Source organism: Etheostoma cragini, chromosome 23, assembly GCF_013103735.1.
Source record: "Etheostoma cragini isolate CJK2018 chromosome 23, CSU_Ecrag_1.0, whole genome shotgun sequence".
Lineage (NCBI taxonomy): Eukaryota > Metazoa > Chordata > Actinopteri > Perciformes > Percidae > Etheostoma > Etheostoma cragini.
This window is the reverse complement of record NC_048429.1, coordinates 15,357,017-15,378,235: the sequence shown is the minus strand read 5'-3', so window position 1 is coordinate 15,378,235 and position 21,219 is coordinate 15,357,017. Positions and strand designations below refer to the sequence as shown.

Sequence of the window (21,219 nt, the reverse complement as noted above, 5' to 3'; positions counted from 1 at the left end):
CTAGTCTTTCATAGCTGCAAATGCTTGCTAGCAAAATGAACCTGCGTCCTGGAACCGTTCCTTATTATTCATCCATGCTTCGAACACAACCCTTGCGGGGCCGTTTAGATCTTCTCATTGGCTGACGCACATGTCCTTCTCGTGTGTATTGCACATATGATTGGTAATTGGAAACCACAGGTTCCTTTCTTCATCGGTGATTGGTTCTTACCAACGTCAATCAAATGCTAATGCCGTTGCGTGGCCGAAGCGTTTGATTAGACCGACGGTTCCAAGGAGCAGCGCTGCTTATTTTGCATTTTTTTAGCGATAAAGACGGGGGAAGCGCTGTATTTCGAGGTCAGGGGGTTACAAATGAAGAAAGTAAAATAATGTCAAATAATTTCAGGTTAGCTTGATGTCAACGTCAGAGCGCTTTTGTTATGATTTGGCGTTGATATCGGCGATGTTTACTGTGCAGCCCATTAAGTTCCTCTGAAGGGTGGCCAGTAACGTTAACTGGAGCCTTCGACTGCTTAAATATTTGGCAGAAAATACGAAAATTCACATTATTTGTCATATATCGTACGGTGGCGCCAAGCCAGTAATTAACTCTGGAGCAGGACACGGAGGTAGGTGAAAATATTTCCCACATAATAGTCTTTATTTTTGTGCCTCCAGGTTTGTCAGAGACCCTTCCAGACAGAGACGCAAAAGGGAATAAAACGGACGAATAGCAAGCTAACGCAACACAGCAACAAACTATGCCAATGTTTGGATTGTATAAGTAGCTACCCTTATATTAATAAAGCTTATTGGTATCTAAAAAATGAATATTATCAAGTATCAGCCATCATGTGCCTGGCAGCAATAGTAGATAGTAGGAAGGTTTGACAGGGGGGCACAAAAAGTGGAAAAAGAGTAGTGTGTGTGTAACGTTAACGTTATGGAGCTTGTTAAATAGCGTTCACGTTACTCCATGCTGGTACACGCGATCTCTGCAGGTGGATGAAGGAAGTGTAACGTTAAAAGCATGACGATACGATTACGGTTGGGTATCGTTGCTAATCGATTCCGGTTTTTATAATTTTTTGATTCCGATGCTTTGAGGGTAGGTTGACCACAGATCACATGCTAATACAGAGGTAGAATATTTAAAAAAAAAAAACTAACACCATTAACAATGTACTTCATACAGTTAATGGAACCTGTAAATTCATTTCATACAGTTTAATTTGGTTTCTGTTACTAAATAATGGGATTCAATAATAATCAGTTATTAATATCCTTTTTTCTGTAACTGTAATCCGCCAAAATGACACAGGGACCCATTTATGTCACGCTATACACAATCAGTCAATTGCCTGAAAAACGTTACTACGTCTACACTTATCTCTGTGACTTGGCTTTACTCTGCCTTTGTCTCTTTGCACAGACACAGGCAGGCTTATTAACTTCATACATTAACTAGCAGCCAATATAAACAACATACAAGTTAATACAAGAACATACATTGCGTCTCGGAGAAAAACATACTTTTGGGTTGAGAATATGTGCATAAAGACTGTGTTTGTAGCGAGTGTGTTGATGTTGCAAAATAGAGAAAACGTGGAAACCGTAGCGGAAATGATCGCTGCAGCGCGCGGCCGGCGATCTGCTTCTGATTCAGCCGATGTGAACAGCAGGCCTTTTTAAACTTGGTTCTTTTTAAGGATTTGGGATTTTCTGAGCCACTCACTAAACTGAATGGGGTTTTGCGAGTCACTTGAATCACTTGAGTCAGTACTGCTAAATCGCCAAGGAAACTCAGTCCAACTGCACACACCCACTCTCTACCTCATGTAGCTGCTCACAGGAGAGCCATTTAGTCACGAAAAATAAAGCATTTTGAGCCAGACTGTTTATTTATTGTCTTAACTTAGTGTTGCCTAAGCAAATATATATGCTTTCAATGTAGACATAGAAACAGGAACAGAGAAGTGCCCGTGCTGAATACATTATTTTTTTAAATCAGCTGTGTGCTCGACCTAATTGCATTTTACCATATTTATTACATGCATGCACCAAACCTACAGTAGGCCTAGCTAGGTTACGTGCAGAACAGTGTATGTTATTTCATAAGTGAAAGAATGGCTTTTGTTGTTGATCTGCTTTACTGTGAGCTCGCTCACTCGCTTGTCTGCTACAGATCTTCTCATAGCCCGCTGATTCCCACGATTGACTGACTCATGCGAGAGCTCAGGAGTCGTCTGCGAAAAGTGCCAAGCTGAGGCGAGTCTGAGCCACGAGCCGAGGCGAGCTTGCAAAGTTTTGGACTGTCTGCTTGACCTGTTGCATTTTGACATACTACATTTATACACCGAACGTACAGTAGGCCTAGCTAAGCTACGCGAAGAACGTTGTATGTTTTTTCAGAAGTGAAAGAGCGGCTTTTATTGTTGATCTGCTTTACCCTGAGCATGAGGAGAGACTTCACTCACTCGTCTGCTACAGATCCACTCGTGACAACGTAGCTGGCGGGATTGACTGACTCGTATGAGCATCGACAACTCACGAGTCACCGAGGGCTCGTGAGTCATCGAGGATTCACGAGTCATCGAGGGCTGGTGAGTTCTGGAGTGAATCCCGTGGGCTGTGAGCTTCCTGCTCTGAGTCTGCGCGTCGGACTGTCTCTCTGCTAATTCAGTCGCTTCTGTTGACTTGTGGAGTTGTTGTTGTTGTTGCCTACAAAATTGTAAGTTAAAAGCTTTTTGCAAGATGGCTAGGAATGCTAGTAGCTAATGTTGCAAGAGGTTTGTGTGTGACGTTGTTAATTTAGATTGAATTGTAGTAGGACTCAACTGATCCGAGTTAATGATCCTAGAGACTCGCGAGTCAATCCAAAGACAGACAGATTGGACAACATGGGCACTGGAATGGAAATGGCTCCGCTTTGCAGCGCTGGCGAGGCCAGTGTGTTCCCGCTGTGATTCATCTTTCTCCATGCTACCTGATAGGGGTTGAAGGGTACACGTAAGTCACAGTTCAGTTCATACCATGGTTGAAACATCATGGTTCGGTTCAGTACAATGGAGGGAATAGCAAAAGAACAGATTTTTATTGCCCAAATTGAACATTACAGGCAATTTTAGCTACACAATACAGTACACTTAAACTTTTTCAATTTTTTTTTTCAATTTTTATCTCCAATAAGAAAAACAAAAGGTCCAATGGGAAATCCATCTTGTTGATTTTGTCCACTTCCTCTTTAATGTATTTCCAGTATGTCTGTATCACTGGACAGTCCCATAATATGGTGGTATGGTCTCCTACCCTACCACAGTTTCTCCAGCAAGTGTTGTTTTTAAACATTGAAACCATAAGAGGGGTCCTAAAGAATCTCATCTTCAACTTCCAATCAAATTCTTTCCACATTGGACACATCCCTTTAAGACTCGCCTCACATATATCTTCCCATGTATCATCAGCTATAATTGTATAGAGTTCCAGTTCCCATTCACTTTTAATGTGGAAAGTGTTGTCTGGTGTGTCTCTCATAAGACTCTGATAGATATGTGATACTTGGTGCTTTGTTGAAACCGCTTGTTGAGAAATATGTATAAAATAGATCTTTTTTAAGACTAGCCCCATCCGTGTGGTTTGTGATGTAGTGTCAAGGCAATTTTTTGTATTGTTTATTTCTCAGGTTGGACCGCCTAGTGTCATACAGTCTCTCCCTTGAGTGTGTAAAGATCATCCCCAGACTCAAACTGGAACTCCGCTATAAAACTTAAAAAACAGCATCTCTTATTTATGAAAGTGCAAATACATAGAATAATAATAACAACAACAAAAATTATACTTAGGCGAGACCTTCCCCTACAAAAGATGAGACGGCATTCTTGCTATTAAGTGCGACAGGCATACCTTTCTAGTTTCCACTCTGTCACAACCTCCTGTAGCTTCTCAGCTAGGTGAGTGCTTGTGTGTAGTCTGTACAACTGATGCTTTCATTTCCCACTCGGTCAATTAAATGAGCAGTCACTGTGAGTTAGCTTTCCATAGCCAACCGAAGTCCAACCGTCAGTCGTTAGTAAAACGGACAGTTTTTTTTTTTGTCTACTTCCAGTGATTGGCAGATCTGGGTTGCGTTAGCATGTTAGATGTATTTCCACTCACATACCCGACAACTGCTGACCAACGCTGACACACAGGCCTCGTTCAAACAGGCCGGCGGGTCCTCCACCACTCGCCATAGGCCGGGCTACTTGTCCATATTAGTGTGCTGCTAGCTTTAACTCACTCACCGGGAGGAGGCGGAGCTCGGCTGGCAGCTACATAACTTCAGAGCTAAGACGGGGCTACAGATTAAGAAACATGTACCGTTCCACCCCTACTACCTAAACAAAACAAAATGCATCGCTTTGCGTACCGACCAGTAAGGGCTTCTTGTGTAGTTGAGGAACCTATAAGCAGAACCAAACAGTTTATTGTGATTATAAAACGGAGAAAAGCAGGACATCTCCATATTTGAGAGGCGGAAACAGCTTTTATTGCCATTTCTGCATGAAAAAGTCCTTAATTTATCAATTGTCTCTCAAAATAGTCTAAATTTTTCTTTTAATTTGTTGATCGACTAATGGGTTAGTTGGCTAATCGTTGCAGCTCTAGAATAAGGATATATAATGCATTAATTGCCATATGACAAACGATGAAACTGCACAATATACTGTAAGGGATATTACAGAATAATTTATACATACCATTGAGTTTCCATAATTTAAATGTTCTGGTAACTTAAAGCTTAAAATACCTGAATTAAATAAAACCAAATAGTTTTGTTGGTGTTTTTTGAGCGCTCCATTGCTCTCTCTGGCGTCATGACTGAGCCCTTTCATTCAGGACGGAAAGGGCTTCCTGTCCAGTCACTTGAAGGGTGGAGTGTGTCTTTGTCACAGACACACACACACACACACACACACACACACACACACACACACACACACACACACACACACATTTTTACACAATGTGGTGGACTGATCCTTCAGTTTTAGTAAGATGCTGCAATATCATCTGAGTTTTAGAACCATGTTTTATTAATTGTGACCAACTCCTTTACTTAATTGTAGCTTATAGTTTTTGCCAGCCAGATTTGGCCCCTGGCCCCTGTTTCAGACCGCATGCTTTAGTCTCCAAATAGTAAGCTTGCTTTTAGAATTCTTTCCTTATACAGTATGTGCCTGAGTGCTGTAGCCTTGTATAGCTATGGGGTGGATCTGACTTCAAACTGAGCTAAAGACCTGGCATTTTCCACCTATGTGGGTACACAGGCACAAAACCCATCCAGGCTCTCAAAGGTGCTCATTATTTTCATGGCTCAATTCTCAGCTCCATACAGCAAACAAGTGTGGTTTTTTTTTGATAATAATGATGTTGCAAGCTTGGATTAAATGGCTTTCCAAGATTTCATTCAGAATCAATTGCCTTTAAATGACAATAGAACTGCACATAACATTGTACCTATTCTGTGACGAATCAATAACAATTTGTAATTATATGAAAGTTGGAGCTCGTGTTGAGGAATTCAGAGAATTGTTCTTGAATTGTGTTTTTGTTTCATGGTCCACAACTTTACTGTTTTGGCTCACTTTCTCTGTCCACTGTATGCTTCCAGACGACAGACTGACAAAGTTAGCATTAATTAACTGAAGAGCCATATATTTAACTAAAAGCAAAGGGAACATTGAATTCTAAGGCAGCCATAAATACAACTCCAAATTTTTTATATTTACTTTACAAACGTAGACTCACAATATGTAGGTTCTAGCGTAATGTCTGTATAGGACTGCTCTTTCTGACCTTAAGGAATTTAGCACTACTGACGTGTTAAGGGGAGAGTTTGGATACTTTGAAGGGGAGTTGGATGAGTCAAAATATTAACATTGGGTTTGATCATTGTCAGTTTCAATGATCAACAGAGAAAGCACACTGCTCGTTAGGCGTGGTCATATTTTCAAATCTTCAGTTAGCTTTTAGCACTGACTTAATGTAGGGCCCTATGGAGTCTGTCCTGTAGTTTTTTTTAGTTGTTAATTTTTCCATTTCTAGCCCTTAGTTGGTATTACTGAAACTATTAGGTTTACAATAATGCAGGCGTCAGTCTGCGACTGGCCCCTAGACAGACCCTCGTCCAAAAAAAGACACTTGCCACTTTTCTGGGGGAAACCCTGAAGTGACCTAAATTTACACTTTGTTGACCATAAAGAACACCCGTTGCTGACCACAGATGAATTGTTCATCTGTGTCAGGCTGCTGTGGGATCTACAGTATGTTTGCTGGCTTAAAAGGTACTGTAAATAGCTTATGTTCTTTTTTTCAGAAAATGTAATATCACACAGAGAGGGACATAGGCTTACGTAAGATCACAGAGAACTGTAGTTAGTCTGCTTTATGTTTGAAATTTTATTGCCGATCCTGAATCCCGTATTTACGCTGAACTTCCTAAGAGTGTTCAAGTAAATCTGTGCAGTCATCAGTAACTCTCCACCCTTATTTTCAAGTGTGGCTGTTTTCCACTTGACAAAACCCCCCAAACCAAGCAGTTTGCACCAATGATTCATTCAGGAAGTGTTTTGTTGGTGTGAGATTGTTGGGACTTGGATGGAAAAGGGCCTGTGGCGAGACCAAACACAGGTCCTATCTCTGGGCTGCAGGGCCAGTTTTATCTCTGTGTGGGCTAATCAAGTTAATTTATAATTGTCCGATGGTGTACTGCTGAAAGAGTGTGATGATGTACACATCCACGTACATGCATACTGAGAAAGATCTGCGGAGATTTCCCTGATTAGTTCCTGGAATGAAACCCTGAACGTGACCAGTGGATTCCAGTCAAAGGAAAATAATAGAATTTAAGGAAGGGGTCTGTTTGAGACCTGTACTGGTTGAAATGGATAGCACATGGCTACCTGGTTATCTTGTACACCGAAGGGGAAAAAGTAAAACAAGTAGATAATCGTTTGGATTTGAAAGTTGTAAAGGGATATTTTACCGCTGGAAAGATAAATGTGTATTAAATTGGGATATTTATGGAGTAGAAATGTGATTTCTTTCCTCGTTTGAAAACCATGATGTCTCTCTCTCATGGCTGGGCCAAATTCTCTGGGCGGGCAAAGCAGAGAAAGGGGAGGTAACCTTGTTCCTTATGACCTCATAAGGGGCAGGATTCCAGATCGGCCCATCTGAGCTTTCATTTTCTCAAAGGCAGAGCAGGATACCCAGGGCTCGGTTTAGACCTATCACCATTTCTAGCCACTGAGGGACCATAGGCAGGCTGGGTCACTCAACCGATTTTACACATTAAGATCAGTTAGTTCATCATACATAGCACTACTCAGCTTAAACTCAAACTTGTTATAATGTTTCTGGACAGTACTTTCTAAAATATGAAAAACTAACCCTGATGATGTCATCACAGTTTGAAAGACATGGGTATCTGCCAGGAGTGGAGTGTCCAGTGAAAGATTTGCATTATGGGAAGTGTAGGATTTAGTGTTTTTAGAGCTACACAGACACACAGACACACACACACACACACTGTAATAAAAGTCAGAATGTCTTGAACATCCTGCTTCAATTTTGGACATTATTGTTTTTAACTTTTGCTTGTCCTTGCTGGTTCTTCTTTAATAGGACATTATATCATGTTTGACATGATAATGTGTTGATTCCTGTGATAATTGACACACTTTAGAGATTGTACATAACAGACACACAGGTATAGCTGTCTCTGTCGGTGGGTGGTCCTTGCACTACAGATTTTGACTGGTCAGTTGGGAAGCCCGCACGCTTTAAGTCCATCAGGTAAAACTCCTCTCTGGCTGGTAAAAATATTTTATAGTGGACTGAATTGATGATAAAATCATTGACCAATGGACACTTACCACACTGCTAGAAGCAGTGACTGGACTGATGTGCACACTCTGTTTTTGATGTCTTCCAGGATAGTATGGCCATGACAGTGGAGACTGCAGCTGCCCTTCCCATGAGCAATCACACCCGAGAGAGGGTGACTGTGGCCAAGCTGACACTGGAGAACTTCTACAGCACTCTACTCACCCAGCACGAGGAGCGGGAGATGAGGTGAAACTGCCACAGTGGTTTTATACCCCACGGTATATCGATTGATATGAGGCCAGCAGCCTTTTCTTCACACAAATGTACAGAAAACACACTTGTCATGTTGCATCTGTTGCTCTTCATCAGTAATATTCTAGGCCATGTTTGTTTGGCTATGTAACGAAAGCTTTTTTACCTTTTACTTACCAGATGTCGTACTTTTAACAGCTGCCTCACGCCTTATACGACCTTTAACCTTTTGCATGAGTTAGTTGACTCGGTTACTCTCTTTATGTGAATGTAGCTGTTGTTTAAAGCATCACGTGTTACTCCATCTGCTTAAAAAGGAAACAACTCAGCAGTGTTTTGTCTCAGATGTGAGCACAAAACAGCACAACATTGTGTTCTCACATTACCTGAGAGTAGATCTCTAGTCCGGTTAACATGGTTTGGTTTGGCAGCTGGCTCACTGTTTACACGCCAGCATAAACTGACACAGGATTCAAGGGACTGACCAGTTTTGGATGATTTAATGTCTCTGTGTCACTCGTGTATTGTGAAGTCACTTGGAGGACAACATTTTTGCTTTTCGCAACCCTTATTCAGATTTGATGCATTTTTCAAAGCACAACAAAATATTTTCATTGTACGTAATACACTGTATTGTTGCTAGGCAGAAGAAGCTGGAGAAGGCCATGGACGAAGAGGGTTTGCCAGATGAGGAGGTAAAGTAGGCTTTGTCTTCTGGTTTACAGACCTAAACAGATTGCAAGAGAAAGGTGTTGTTTTTCTCTTTAATCTTTCTCCTCTTGTCCGACTTGTTTAGATGTGTTATTGTCTGTCCGTGTTTTGCAGAAAGTAATGCGCCGCTCGCAGCATGCCCGCAAGGAGACTGAGTTTCTGCGACTGAAGAGGACGCGACTTGGCTTGGATGACTTTGAGTCCCTTAAAGTTATTGGACGGGGTGCTTTTGGAGAGGTACGTACAAAGAAAGGCTGAAGCCCTTACACATTTTAATTGAGAATGTGTTTTCATTGTTTTTTTAATGTGTCATTTATTGTTGACCACACATTGACACACATGTTACATTTTCATTTGCACTCCTTCTGAATTGAACAGTGATAGTGATGTTCTCTCCTTCAGGTCCGCTTGGTGCAGAAAAAAGACACAGGGCACATTTACGCCATGAAGATTTTGAGAAAAGCAGACATGCTGGAGAAAGAACAGGTAGAGTACTTGTCTGCACCACAGTTCTCATGGATGTCAAGACTTCCTGTAAGAGGTGCTGCTGTTTCACCATGCTCTTGTATTGTACCTGTCTCACACGGACGTTGCCTACTGCCTCACTGCAGGTGGCTCATATCCGGGCAGAGAGGGATATTCTGGTGGAGGCGGATGGCGCCTGGGTGGTCAAGATGTTCTACAGCTTCCAGGACAAGAGGAACCTCTACCTCATCATGGAGTTCCTTCCTGGAGGTTTGCATTGACAACTTATTTGCATTTGAGGTTGTCTGTTACTAGCGTGTTTATTCTTCTCTGTTGAGTGCTTTTTGCAGATATTAAGTGTTTGAAACAGATTAATTAAACTGAATACAGAATGAATCGCCATTCTGTGACATCCTAGATGTGTGCAAGACAGAAAGAGAAATGTGTTGAACCTGTTGTGTATTATGTTTTTGTTCTGACTTTCTTGCCAGGCGACATGATGACCCTGCTGATGAAGAAAGACACCTTGTCTGAGGAGGCCACCCAGTTCTACATCGCAGAAACAGTTCTGGCCATCGACTCCATCCACCAGCTGGGCTTCATCCACAGAGACATTAAACCAGACAACCTGCTGCTGGACTCCAGGGTGAGACTCACAGACTGAAACTGTCCAGGCTGTCAGTAAAAGCATACAGCATGGTGCGCGTGTGCATGCCGGCTGTCTGCGGATGTCTTATCAAATGTGTATGTGTTTGCAGGGACATGTGAAGCTGTCAGATTTTGGCCTGTGTACGGGACTGAAGAAGGCTCATCGCACAGAGTTTTACAGGAACCTGACGCACAACCCCCCCAGTGATTTCTGTGAGTAAAAAATCTGATATTCACTAAAAAACAGATCCACACTCAAATGCACAATAAAGGTAGCCTGGCTCAGTCTTCCTATGTACTTCAACTCAATTTTCATATGCCTTCAGTACATTGTCTGAGTTTGCGCTATATTCCCGGGTTTTCTTTTGTCAAATCTTTACTGGTCCAATCAACGAACAGAGGGAGGGGCTGAGAACGATGAGGTTGAGGTTGTGCCCTAGTTTGAGTTGTAGTTCCGTAATGGTGACGGAGGAAGATGCGAGCAAAGCCATTCCGTCCGTTGTGGCAATGCTGCAGAATATTCAGACGTTAAAGCCCAAGCAACAACAATCTTTGATGAGTTTTGTCGGTGGCCATGATGTTGTGGCCTTCCTCCCCACGAGGTTTGGGAAAAGTTTGATTTTCCAGCTTGCTCCAATAGTGGCGAAGGAGTCGGCTAAGGTGAATGCTAGCGATGCTAAGCTGAAACCACGACCAAACGTCCACAGATCCAGAGCGACAGGTGCTTTTAGACAGAGGGTGAATACAGGTATATTCAGACAGACCGTTTTTACAATAAAGTATGTAAACATGTTCTAGTAGGAAGCCAAAATACGCATAAGTATAAATAAATAAGTATAAACCTGAAAGTGAGCCTTCAATGTGCACTATAAGAAGTGGTAACTTTCACCAACACACACACACACACACACACACACACACATACATACATACATACATACATACATACATACATACATACATTATTGGAACTGTTTCTCTAATTACTTGCTTTTCCAATCCTCTCTCACGTTTACTTTCCTGCATCTTGTAGCCTTTCAAAATATGAACTCCAAGAGGAAAGCAGAGACCTGGAAGAAGAACCGGAGGCAGCTGGTAAGGCAAAGCAGGTTTGCATTTCACAAAAGGAGTGTGTAACAGTAAGAAACATGGAATTGTACTGGCTGCAACATGCAAAAGAAAAATCCCTAATTTAGCCGCAATCTTGGCTAATGTAACTTTATGTAAATTTCTTTAATTATTTGGCATATATATTGCAACCCAGAGCCCTTAACATTTTATTTCTCTGGCCCTCGCCTCCTTTCTTCCTGTGTGACTCGCAGGCTTATTCTACTGTTGGAACACCAGACTACATTGCTCCTGAAGTCTTCATGCAGACGGGATACAACAAGCTGTGTGACTGGTGGTCTCTGGGGGTCATCATGTATGAAATGCTCATCGGTAAGCATGCAGTATGGCTTTGTGTAAGACAGACACAGAGTTGAATGAAATACATTTGGAAAATGGAAATCACAGATATTTGACATAAGTCTTCTACTGTTAATACATTCTCAAATATTGAAAACAATGTAGATGCCACAAATTAAGTACCATAATGTTTGAATTAGTGTTCGCTGTACTGTACACAGGAACAGTACAAGTTTGGCAGTTACAGTAGAGGATTTTTTAAACCTATTTGACAAGTTACATGGCAGATTTGAAACATTAGTAAACCAAAAGCCAGTGGATTTTTTGCAGGTAGTATTTCTGAACACCACCAGCTGTTTCTTTTAAATGCTTGTTGGCTGTGTTTCAGGTTACCCACCCTTCTGCTCTGAGACGCCACAGGAGACATACAGGAAGGTGATGAACTGGAAGGAAACCCTTGTCTTCCCGCCTGAAGTCCCCATCTCAGAGAGGGCCAAAGACTTGATATTAAAGTATGTAAAAATGCATTTTTATTTATATACACACACACACACACACACACATATGAATAAATGTCATGTGTGTGTGTGTGTGTTGGACAGTTTTATCATCCATCTGCTGCTTGTGTGTTTCAGGTATTGTATTGATGCTGAGAACAGGGTTGGAGCTGTGAGTGTGGACGAGATCAAGAATCACCAGTTTTTTGAGTCAGTGGACTGGGAGCACATCAGGTACATGAACACGGAGCCCCTTTTAGACATAAATGTGTTGTCACTTTAACATGTTGGCCTCATGCTTGTATAATACTTTAACTTTATTTAAAGACTTAGAGTATGCCTCATTTCCACTGCGTGCGTGTGTGCGTGCGTGTTGGAGCTTGGCTCTCTGTCAGTAAGCTGAAAGGACAGATGTGCAACTATGAGTATCTTCAGAATTCCTCCACGTGGCGCTGGTGTCTCTTTCACACAACGTGTTTTAGGCTTACACACAAGTATGCTAAATGATTTTTGGGTCACACTAGATGCTTTTGTATCAAAACAAAAATAATTTTTCTGAGTATTTCGGGCGGTGCCATAAAAGTATCGACGTTCGGAACCCAGCCCTAGCAACCAGAAGAACGGCTGAACTTTTTACTTCGCACAGTAGGCAGGCCGACATTTTTTTAATCACTAAATTAAAAAAATTGCGGTCGCTATTGCCAGTAGCTTGGCTATGAAACTATCAGGGGTTTGTTTAGGACGTCTTATGTCATGCTAGTGACGGTCAGTGACCAAGCCGCAACCAAAAAAAGCACCAGGTGCTAACAGAAAACCAAAAAAGGAGCAGTTCCAAGCGAGTTGAGTCGAGCCATGCTGTACCGTAGCATGCAGTGAAAATGCTGCAGTATATGTTACATATCCCATGTCTGAAAAGGGCTTCTCTCACATTAAAGATAACCCTGCTTATGCACAAAGCTGTTTGAAGAAAATGTTGTTATTTAGCTTAAATGGACAGGTGCAGATGCCTCATTTTATACTTCCTATTTCTGTGTTCTTCTGTCCTTCTCAACCCTCCATGTTTCTATCCATCTTGCCTCCACAGGGAGCGGCCAGCAGCCATCTCCATTGAAATCAAGAGTATCGACGACACCTCAAACTTTGACGACTTCCCTGAATCAGACATCCTTCAGCCAGGTTTGTCACATGGAATATTCGGCTAGCCGGCATCGCAGGGAGCCTCGGCTCCGATTCAGACAGAGCGTGACCTTAGATGAGACATCATGATAGATGATGGAAACAGAGTCTCAACAATGCTAATGATTAATAATGTAATGGCTTTCAATGGGCCAGAGTTTTGTTAGATGATCTGCAGTGCCCGCAAGTAGCTAAATAATAATACCTTCTTTTGGTCTGTGTGTTTGTGTTTATTACCAGCCAATGCAACGGAGCCAGACTTCAAATCGAAGGATTGGGTGTTCCTCAACTACACGTACAAACGCTTTGAGGGTCTGACTCAGCGAGGCACCATCCCCACATACATGAAGGCAGGGAAGGCCTGACACGGGGAGACAGGGTTGCGGAGGAAAAAAAACAGACGTTTACGGACACAGGGTCGGGCCGTGGAGCCCCGCTGGCGCTAAAGGCTGCGCTGTCAGCCTCTCAGTATAAATGTAACCCTCATCACAAGCTATTTAGGTCTGCTCAGCTGCCGCAAGAACGCCAAGAGCTTGGAAAATTAAGGAGCAGTTACCGCATTACCTCGGTTGTTCATATCGTATACACGTGATGTCTTTAGCGATAGCTCTCAGGCCAGCTCACTAACTAAGGCACTAAATCAGAATACCTGCATGTTCAACAGCAATTTGCTTCTGGAGAGAACTTTCTACTGCCCAAAGGCTTTGAGAGTGAGGATTAAGTAGAAATCCCTGCGAACATCTTCACAGCGATCACTTTCTACAATACCCTGGCGGCTAAATTAGCTCTAATACAAACATCATTTCTAATACTGACGACAAGCTTTACACAATGTAGTAAGAAAGATTAGTGAGTAAAAACAGGTAATCCTCACTTTTTATCGCCTGTACTGTTATACTCTGTTTGTGGATTTTAAAGGAAAGTTCCAGCATGATTTCTAGGGTTTTGGCTCAACTTCTGCTTTGTATTCAAGAGTTTCTACTACTAACAAAGATAGCATCCATTCAAGTGTCAAATCATTTCAATTTCTTTATAGCATTGAGAAGCATCTTGTTATTGCAATAGAGCGTGGTGAAACCTCAGCATCAGCTTTTTTAAAAATATTATTTTACCATTATTATTTATTTGACCATTTTAGGCCTTTATAGGACATCTGAAGACATGAAATAGGAGAGAGGGGGTGAATGACATGCAGCAAAGGGCCACAGGTTTGAGTTGAACCTACGGCCGCTGCGTCAAGGAGTAAACCTCTGTACATTGGCACGCCCTCTACCAGGTGAGCTACCTAGGCGAGCAGCATTAGCGTTTCTTACTGTGAAAAGATACAACTACTGGGGATTGTGGTGGTACTAGTTAGCAAAAAGCACAAAATGCTATTGGATCCCAATGGAAGCTCAATTAGCGTCAAATTTGTAGAGAAAATGTTGAGAAAATAAAGGGTGTAAGCCTTGTATTTCTATGCCTTAAGTTTAAAGACCAGGCTTGTAGACCAATGTTTAGCCATGGTAGCGGCGTAGCTATTAATATTGAATAGATCGACATGGCGTTTGGTACTCACATACATGTACTCTCCAAGATGAAGTGTAATAACTTGGTGATCCTCTAGCACCACCATCGCGTCATAATGTTTGTCCAACACTTTGGTTTATGACCAAATACATTTAAAACCAATGACATTCCCACCATTGATAGCTCTACTAGCAGCAAATGTTAGCATGCTAACGCGCTAAACTAACATGGTAAAGATTAAACCTGGTTAAAATCAACATGTTAGCCGTGACTGTGGGTGTTAGTACGCTGATGTTAGCATTTAGCTTAAACCACTGCTGTGTATTATAGGTCCATTTCTGTTAAAAAAAACTAAAAGTGTAAAAGTCTTCCTAATATTAGCATAATTATTTCTTCCCTCTTACTCACAGTGCTGGGAGATTGATTTGAGCATGTTTAGTTGTTTTCAGTAACGACATTGAAAAAGGATAGAAAATATATGAAAACAAGTGAGCAAAACTTGAAATCGTGCAGGAACTGTCCTTTTACCGCCGTGTGGGTGACTTTGTGTCAGCTCTTTGGGAAAACTCTTCCTGTGGCCTTGCCTCTGCGCCACTGCTTTTCTCACAGAGGAACAACTTGTTGCCAGGAAACTGTGAATGCAGTTTGCCCTGTGCTTGGCATCCGTTACTGTGGCGTGTTGCCCATTTGCCAAAGCAGACTGCAGAGTGTGTCACTTCCCTTCAGAGCCAGTTGTTGTTTTCAGCTCAGTGCTACAGTAAATGGATAATTCCCCTGATTTGAATTCTAATGAACCAGAGGGCCAATCACTTCCTTCTTACAGTAGATGGACATCACATGCAAAGTGCCTTTTTAAAATAGCTGATAGACATTGAAGCATATATTTTAGAGATGTTAGTCAGAAAGTAATAATAATTGTTAGAAATAATAACGCTGTTTGAAGATCATGGGTCATAGAGGGCATAAAAGAAATACAAAGGGAAGGGAAAAATGTTACGCTTCTAACTTGTGAAGAAGCAACACTTTTCTCCTAAAGCAAATAGAAAGCCCTGCTATGTTGGTTATGTTTAGTGTCTCTGCAGAGTAATTAAAAGGTGACTATACAAAGGCAGTATAAACAAATGGCGTTTTTTTTTTTTTATAGATTAGATCATTTAAAAGGGCCTCATGAAAAAATTGGGCCAAGGCAAGCTCAATAAACTGTTGGTTTGTCAAGTAAAGAATTAAAATAGAAAGTAAATGAAAATAGATTACCATGGTGGCTATCCTAGACATGTATGCTTTGTCCTTGAGGTTCTTAAAATGGAAAATGTCTTTGTTCATTTTGAATTAAGTAACCATTCAATGTGTTTTTTGTTTTTTTCCCCTTACCCTAACAAGCTAATGCCATGCCTGTCTTACTCAGCAAAACAAACCATTTAGCCATCATGTCTGCTCAGAGTTGTGACTAAACACACAGCGCTAAACATAGTTACCAAAGAACTCTGATCATCACACGTCGTGATCTGAACACATTCAGATGCAGCGGTCGCTCACTGCACTTAACTTCAAACTACCTTAAAAAAGAAAAGATTATCACCTTTCCAAGTGAGAAACTTGGTTAAGGAATGATTTGCCATTTCTATTTCTACACTTGTCAAGACAATGAGTGTTTGTCAGTTAGCACATCTGTTAAGTGTCAAAATACAAGCTATAAATGTACCTACAGGGAAAGGACATATACTGAGGACTTTACCATGTCGGACTAGTTTAGCTGTGGCCATCCCAGGAATCCCATGTTAATCTGATGTTGGTGCTATTACTGAGAAATTGATAGATAAAGTAAGAGTCTTGCAGTTTGTTTAATTGGAGCGATGTATTATATTAGACCTGTACCATTCTCTTCTTATTTTTGATCTGTTTAACTGTATACCATCCATGTAGTCCTGTTACAATTGGCCAAGAACGCACCTGTGAGACTAAGAGTTGCATAAGCAATGTACAAATGAGGGTTGACTGATGTGTATATTTCTGCATTATTTATTATTTATGTTAACATTTCATGTTTGTTAATGGGTTAGATTTTGTGCTAATATTTACTATTTTCAAATTGGATACGTTTTTTTTTTTTTTTTTAGCATCAATTGGTTTCCCTAGAATTTAAAGGGGCACTCCAGTGATTTTAGTATGTCATCTCTGTGGAGCAAGATACAAATGTTGAATATTGGTGCAGCAGAGGCTGAGATAGCAGATGAACTTTTCCTTAGGATGGCCAAAGTTCCAAAAACAGTGACTCCTGCATATCCCATAATGCAACTCAATAGCGGCTTTTTATGATAGAGAGGCAAAGTCCCTTCTCTTCCGGTGTAGACAAAAGCTGTGGTCCGAAAATAAGGACCAAAAGGAATAGAAATCATGAACACTTTGGACGCACCGAGTGAGAACAGTTATGGACATAATTCATTGTAGTATTCACATAATCACATTTCCTCAAGTCATCCTCTCTAAAAAGGTAATGACATAATTCACTTTAGAAGGCATGTTGTCATACTGTAAGGGCTAGGTAACTTTGCTAAATGAAATGTTATCTTACGGTGTTTGTACTGTTTTATCCAGCGTCTTTTTATCTATGGGGAAGCAAAAGAACGAGTAGGACCCATTGCTCGTATGAGTACATCCCGGTACAAAACTCGCACTCTAACCGCTCACAACCATACACATTTTTTCTTAAATAAGTTCCCGTGGTGGTCCACCGGAAGGGGAGGGACTATGCCTCTCTACACCCTTTTCTGTCTAGTAAATGCCTTTGACTTTCAAACTCTTGCCTGTATATAATGAAGGCTTTCTGTTAAGAATGGTCTCAACCAAAGCCGAGTTAACCCTTACCACATCACTTGGACATTATCAGGGTCATTTTTTATTTTTTTATTTTTTTATAGCACTCCCTTCAGAGCCACAGAAGAAGCCATTCAACTATTTTCCCGGGCTGAGATGTACTCCCCATGATATGTGGGCATTACGTAAGGAGTGAACTGATTGTGCTGTGAAACAAGAGTGGAGTTCCCCTTTGGTTGCAAAGAGAAAATGTCTGGAAACAATAATAGTCAATCAAAATAACATGAGGATGGACAATCCTGTATTTCCCCCATAATGAAAATACAAATGTGTGATTCTAACCTGAATACAAACATCATCAAAGCTCAGACCAGTCTGCAAGAAGAAAAGAATGTATGATGGAGAGATTTTTGTTTGTTTTTACCACTGCAGATTGCCAGTTGTGTGTAATCACTGGAACGCAACCTGAGAAAAGAAAACTGCTGGATTCACACCGTCTCACAGCCAAATAGTTCAGATTGTTCATGAGAAAGTAGTGAGCGAGTGCCACTGCTAGGGACAAAAACAGGAAGTAGATACTCAGTGCTTTTTGTTGTGTGGTGATGTCAAACCCATGTTCTGTGATGTAATAGATTACACTTGAGTAGGTGCACAGGAGATAAAAAAGTAGGGTTAATTCTGTATTTGGCATCCATACAATTCTATATATGTCCAAGACTTGAGATCCATTACTGTGTCACTTTATCTGAAAGGAGCTAAATGATTGTGACTTTAGTTCTGTGTGAGGATTGGGAGGAGGGCAGCAAATGTTTCACATTCATCACGAGTTAAATTAGATTATTCATTTCTGATGGACCAAACCAGCTCACTGACTCATCCTTTGTGTTGTTAGTCGGATCAGTGTCACATAATATTTCATAATTGATGTTGAGAGAAGTTGCACCCCTCAGTGGGAGAACAGGTTAATGTGTATCCTTATCCTTTGAAATAAAAGCTGTCGACACAAACAAAAAATAAAGCCCCCCCCCCCCTCCGGCCAGGACTATGTTGTGAGGTAGTTATTGTAATGCTGTGTACATATTGTTGTAGACACTTGAAGGAAACAGTCTATGAACTAGAGAGCAAATGTTCGTTGATATAAGCGTCCATGTTACGTTACTGAGTTTTTTTTGTTGATAAAATGCTCAATATAACAAAATTAAACACCTAAAGTCTTTCTTTTTGTGTTTGGGGATGGGGAGCAGGTGGGTCTTTAAAGGTCCAATATTGTAAAATGTTTTGATTGGATTGGAGATAGCTATTATAAATAGCATATTGTTTAAAAAAAAAGAATCCATTCAGTCCCAAACGGACTAAAGTCATGTATATTTGATGATTAAATGTAACCTGGAGCTGCTTGATTTGTAAAGAATGAGAGTGGGTACCCAAACTTTGTCATTCAAAAGCAGTTAAAGCTATAATGTATTACTTTAGCTTAATGCATTTTAAATGATCATATTTACAACTATGTACAGTATATATATATATATATATATACACACACACATATTGTATATACATACATACACACGCACACACTAGAAATTTCCACTGCACTTCATTGTAGACAGAATACCAGCTGAGATCAGTTGCATTGTTTTTTTGTTGTTTTTTTTTTACCAGGGCAGCAGTTTTAAAATTACATTATGTGCTTGCATAATGACAAAAGGGTTCTCCAATGTTTTCTCAGTTGTTTTTTTGAAAAATTATGTCATATTAGAGTGTGGTATCAATCATGTTATTTTGGGTAGTTAAAAAGAACAATGATATAGGAATATGGGTCCATTTGACCTAAGGACAACATCAGGGTTAAGTCAGCAGAGGTTGTTTTAGTTGTCTGTGATTTACTGAGGCCGCTAGAGGGAGCCCTTGATACAGATGATCTTGTGAATGGGACTGTGGCTCATTGATGCATGTTGTCATTTGAAAACCTTTCATCCCCAAGGGTCGTTGATAATTTACAATAAAGGATGAAATGCATCAAGACGTGATGCCACATTTGAAATTAAATGAGCGTAAAAACATTTGTCCTTTTGAAGAAGAGAAATATAACATTAAATCCATTGTAAACACATTGGTTTAATTTAGTAAATTGTACTTGCCTACATGACAAAAAACAATTTTATTGCTTTTTTTAAGTGAACACGAATTGATTAAGACTCTCAAACTTATATTTAAAAAAAATTGTAACCCTGTATAAGAATAATGTATGTTTCTTTGTATCATAGATTTGTATTATTCATCCACACAATTTTTTTAGTAACACTACTTTAAATTATTTGATCATTTGAGGCTATATTTGAAGGCTGCAAAGGCAAGAGCCCACAAAAGCTCTACATTCTGGGGGGGTTCCACACCGAGGAAGTTAACACAATGGATTTAAAGGAATATATTAATATATAACAAAATAATAACAAACCCCTACCTGTGTATGCTATGCCACTAAAGAGCTGCAATTGTGCCAAAACAATCCCCATACACATAAATCTGTAAGAGCTATACGTAGATGTATGCTCTATAACTATTGAGCTATAAGACTTAATGGTAGTTTCTCAGTCTATGATATGCTATATCACTGTTGCTTTAAATATCTGTTTGTAATAATGTGATGTGTTTTCGTGGTTGTTGTCCATTGTTATCCACTTAGAACGTTTCCGGGTTGGTAAAGAGCCCGGGGACTTTATCCGCATAGACAGTTAAAGAAATGGACCAACAGACGCCGTCGTGGTTATTCTGGGCGGAGACCAGTGAGGTCTATCAGAAGCTCTTTTCCGGTGATAGCTGAGCGTTACTGCGCAGCCTCCAACTGAGTTTGACGACACAGATGTGACGTAAGCAACCTGCCTGAAAATCTTCTGCTTCAAAGGGGTTAACAAACCAAACGACGTCACGTGACCGTCGAGTTATGAAATATATAGGTCAACACGTTTCTCTTTGGCACGTGCAGCCTTCTGTCTTACGTAAAGTCTCACGCAACGGTCTCAAATTACACTATGTAGGTGAGGGCTCGTCAAAATTAGAGGTGACTTATTACTTTGTAAGTTTTTAGGTGAGGGCAAGGACACCAATGGAATAATTACCAACTGCATTGAGTAGCCTACTTTTTTGTTGAGTCGTTTCACATAGATTGCTGTTGTGTTCGAGAATGCTATAGCTTAGCTATAAAAAAAATATTTGCCACTTTTTAGTGTTGCCACCCTTAATGACCCCCTTACCAGCGTCGAATAGTAATTGTAGATGTCCTATTCACAGAATCACATTAATGTCGTCATATGAAAATATAAGAACAGTGAGACATTGCTCTCCTCCCTATAGCCACTATGTTTTGTGTTTAAAAAAAAAAGTACTTTAGGACATAAGTATGTGACCGTCCACTCTCGTGTGAACGTACGATAACAGGATAAAGAATACTACGATAATTGTCTGCAGACAATGCCTATGCAAGGGCTACAGTTTTTTTCACTGCAGAAAATGCGAGTCACTCACATTTGCATGTGCTCTATGTTTTAAGACGTCAAATGTAATAATACAGGCCTACAAATAAATTGCATTTTAACAGATGCCAACTTTGAAACATAAAATACTGGGTCATTTCTACACCATACATTGATTTAATAGCGTTCTGTAGGTGTCACCCAGTTTACTGCAGACCCACGCAAGTTAGATGCTTTATATTTCAAATGATAAGGATGTTGACTCATGAGTGAGACTCGTGAATGAATAGATTGAATGGATTGTAAAATGCCGTATAAGTGGCATGTATGAAAAAAGCGATGAAGGAGGAGACAAGTGTGAACTAGGCTATTCTGTTTCCTAGTGGACATGGAGTGTTACGTTCTTAACAATA

General features: G+C 40.5%; 1 protein-coding gene and 2 long non-coding RNA genes across 3 annotated transcripts in view; 1 reads left to right on the top strand and 2 right to left on the bottom strand.

Annotated features, from left to right (window-relative positions):
• Positions 1-8,738, bottom strand: part of LOC117938665 — a 10,674-nt gene extending 1,936 nt beyond the window's left edge. Inside the window, exon 1 of the long non-coding RNA XR_004655463.1 lies at positions 8,706-8,738. This is a non-coding gene — a long non-coding RNA (uncharacterized LOC117938665). The remainder of the gene's footprint in view (positions 1-8,705) is intronic.
• On the top strand, positions 239-13,398 carry LOC117938640 (serine/threonine-protein kinase 38-like). Its single transcript, XM_034863387.1, has 14 exons — positions 239-611; positions 7,961-8,100; positions 8,750-8,801; positions 8,932-9,054; positions 9,220-9,303; positions 9,429-9,552; positions 9,774-9,928; positions 10,041-10,143; positions 10,964-11,025; positions 11,253-11,370; positions 11,726-11,849; positions 11,973-12,068; positions 12,919-13,010; positions 13,251-13,398. The coding sequence occupies exons 2-14, from the start codon at positions 7,967-7,969 to the stop codon at positions 13,373-13,375; spliced, it is 1,392 nt and encodes a 463-aa protein (XP_034719278.1). The 5' UTR covers positions 239-611; positions 7,961-7,966; the 3' UTR covers positions 13,376-13,398.
• A 3,462-nt stretch (positions 13,399-16,860) lies between these two features.
• The window catches only part of LOC117938657, a 19,429-nt gene continuing 15,070 nt past the window's right edge, over positions 16,861-21,219 (bottom strand). Inside the window, exon 3 of the long non-coding RNA XR_004655455.1 lies at positions 16,861-17,057. This is a non-coding gene — a long non-coding RNA (uncharacterized LOC117938657). The remainder of the gene's footprint in view (positions 17,058-21,219) is intronic.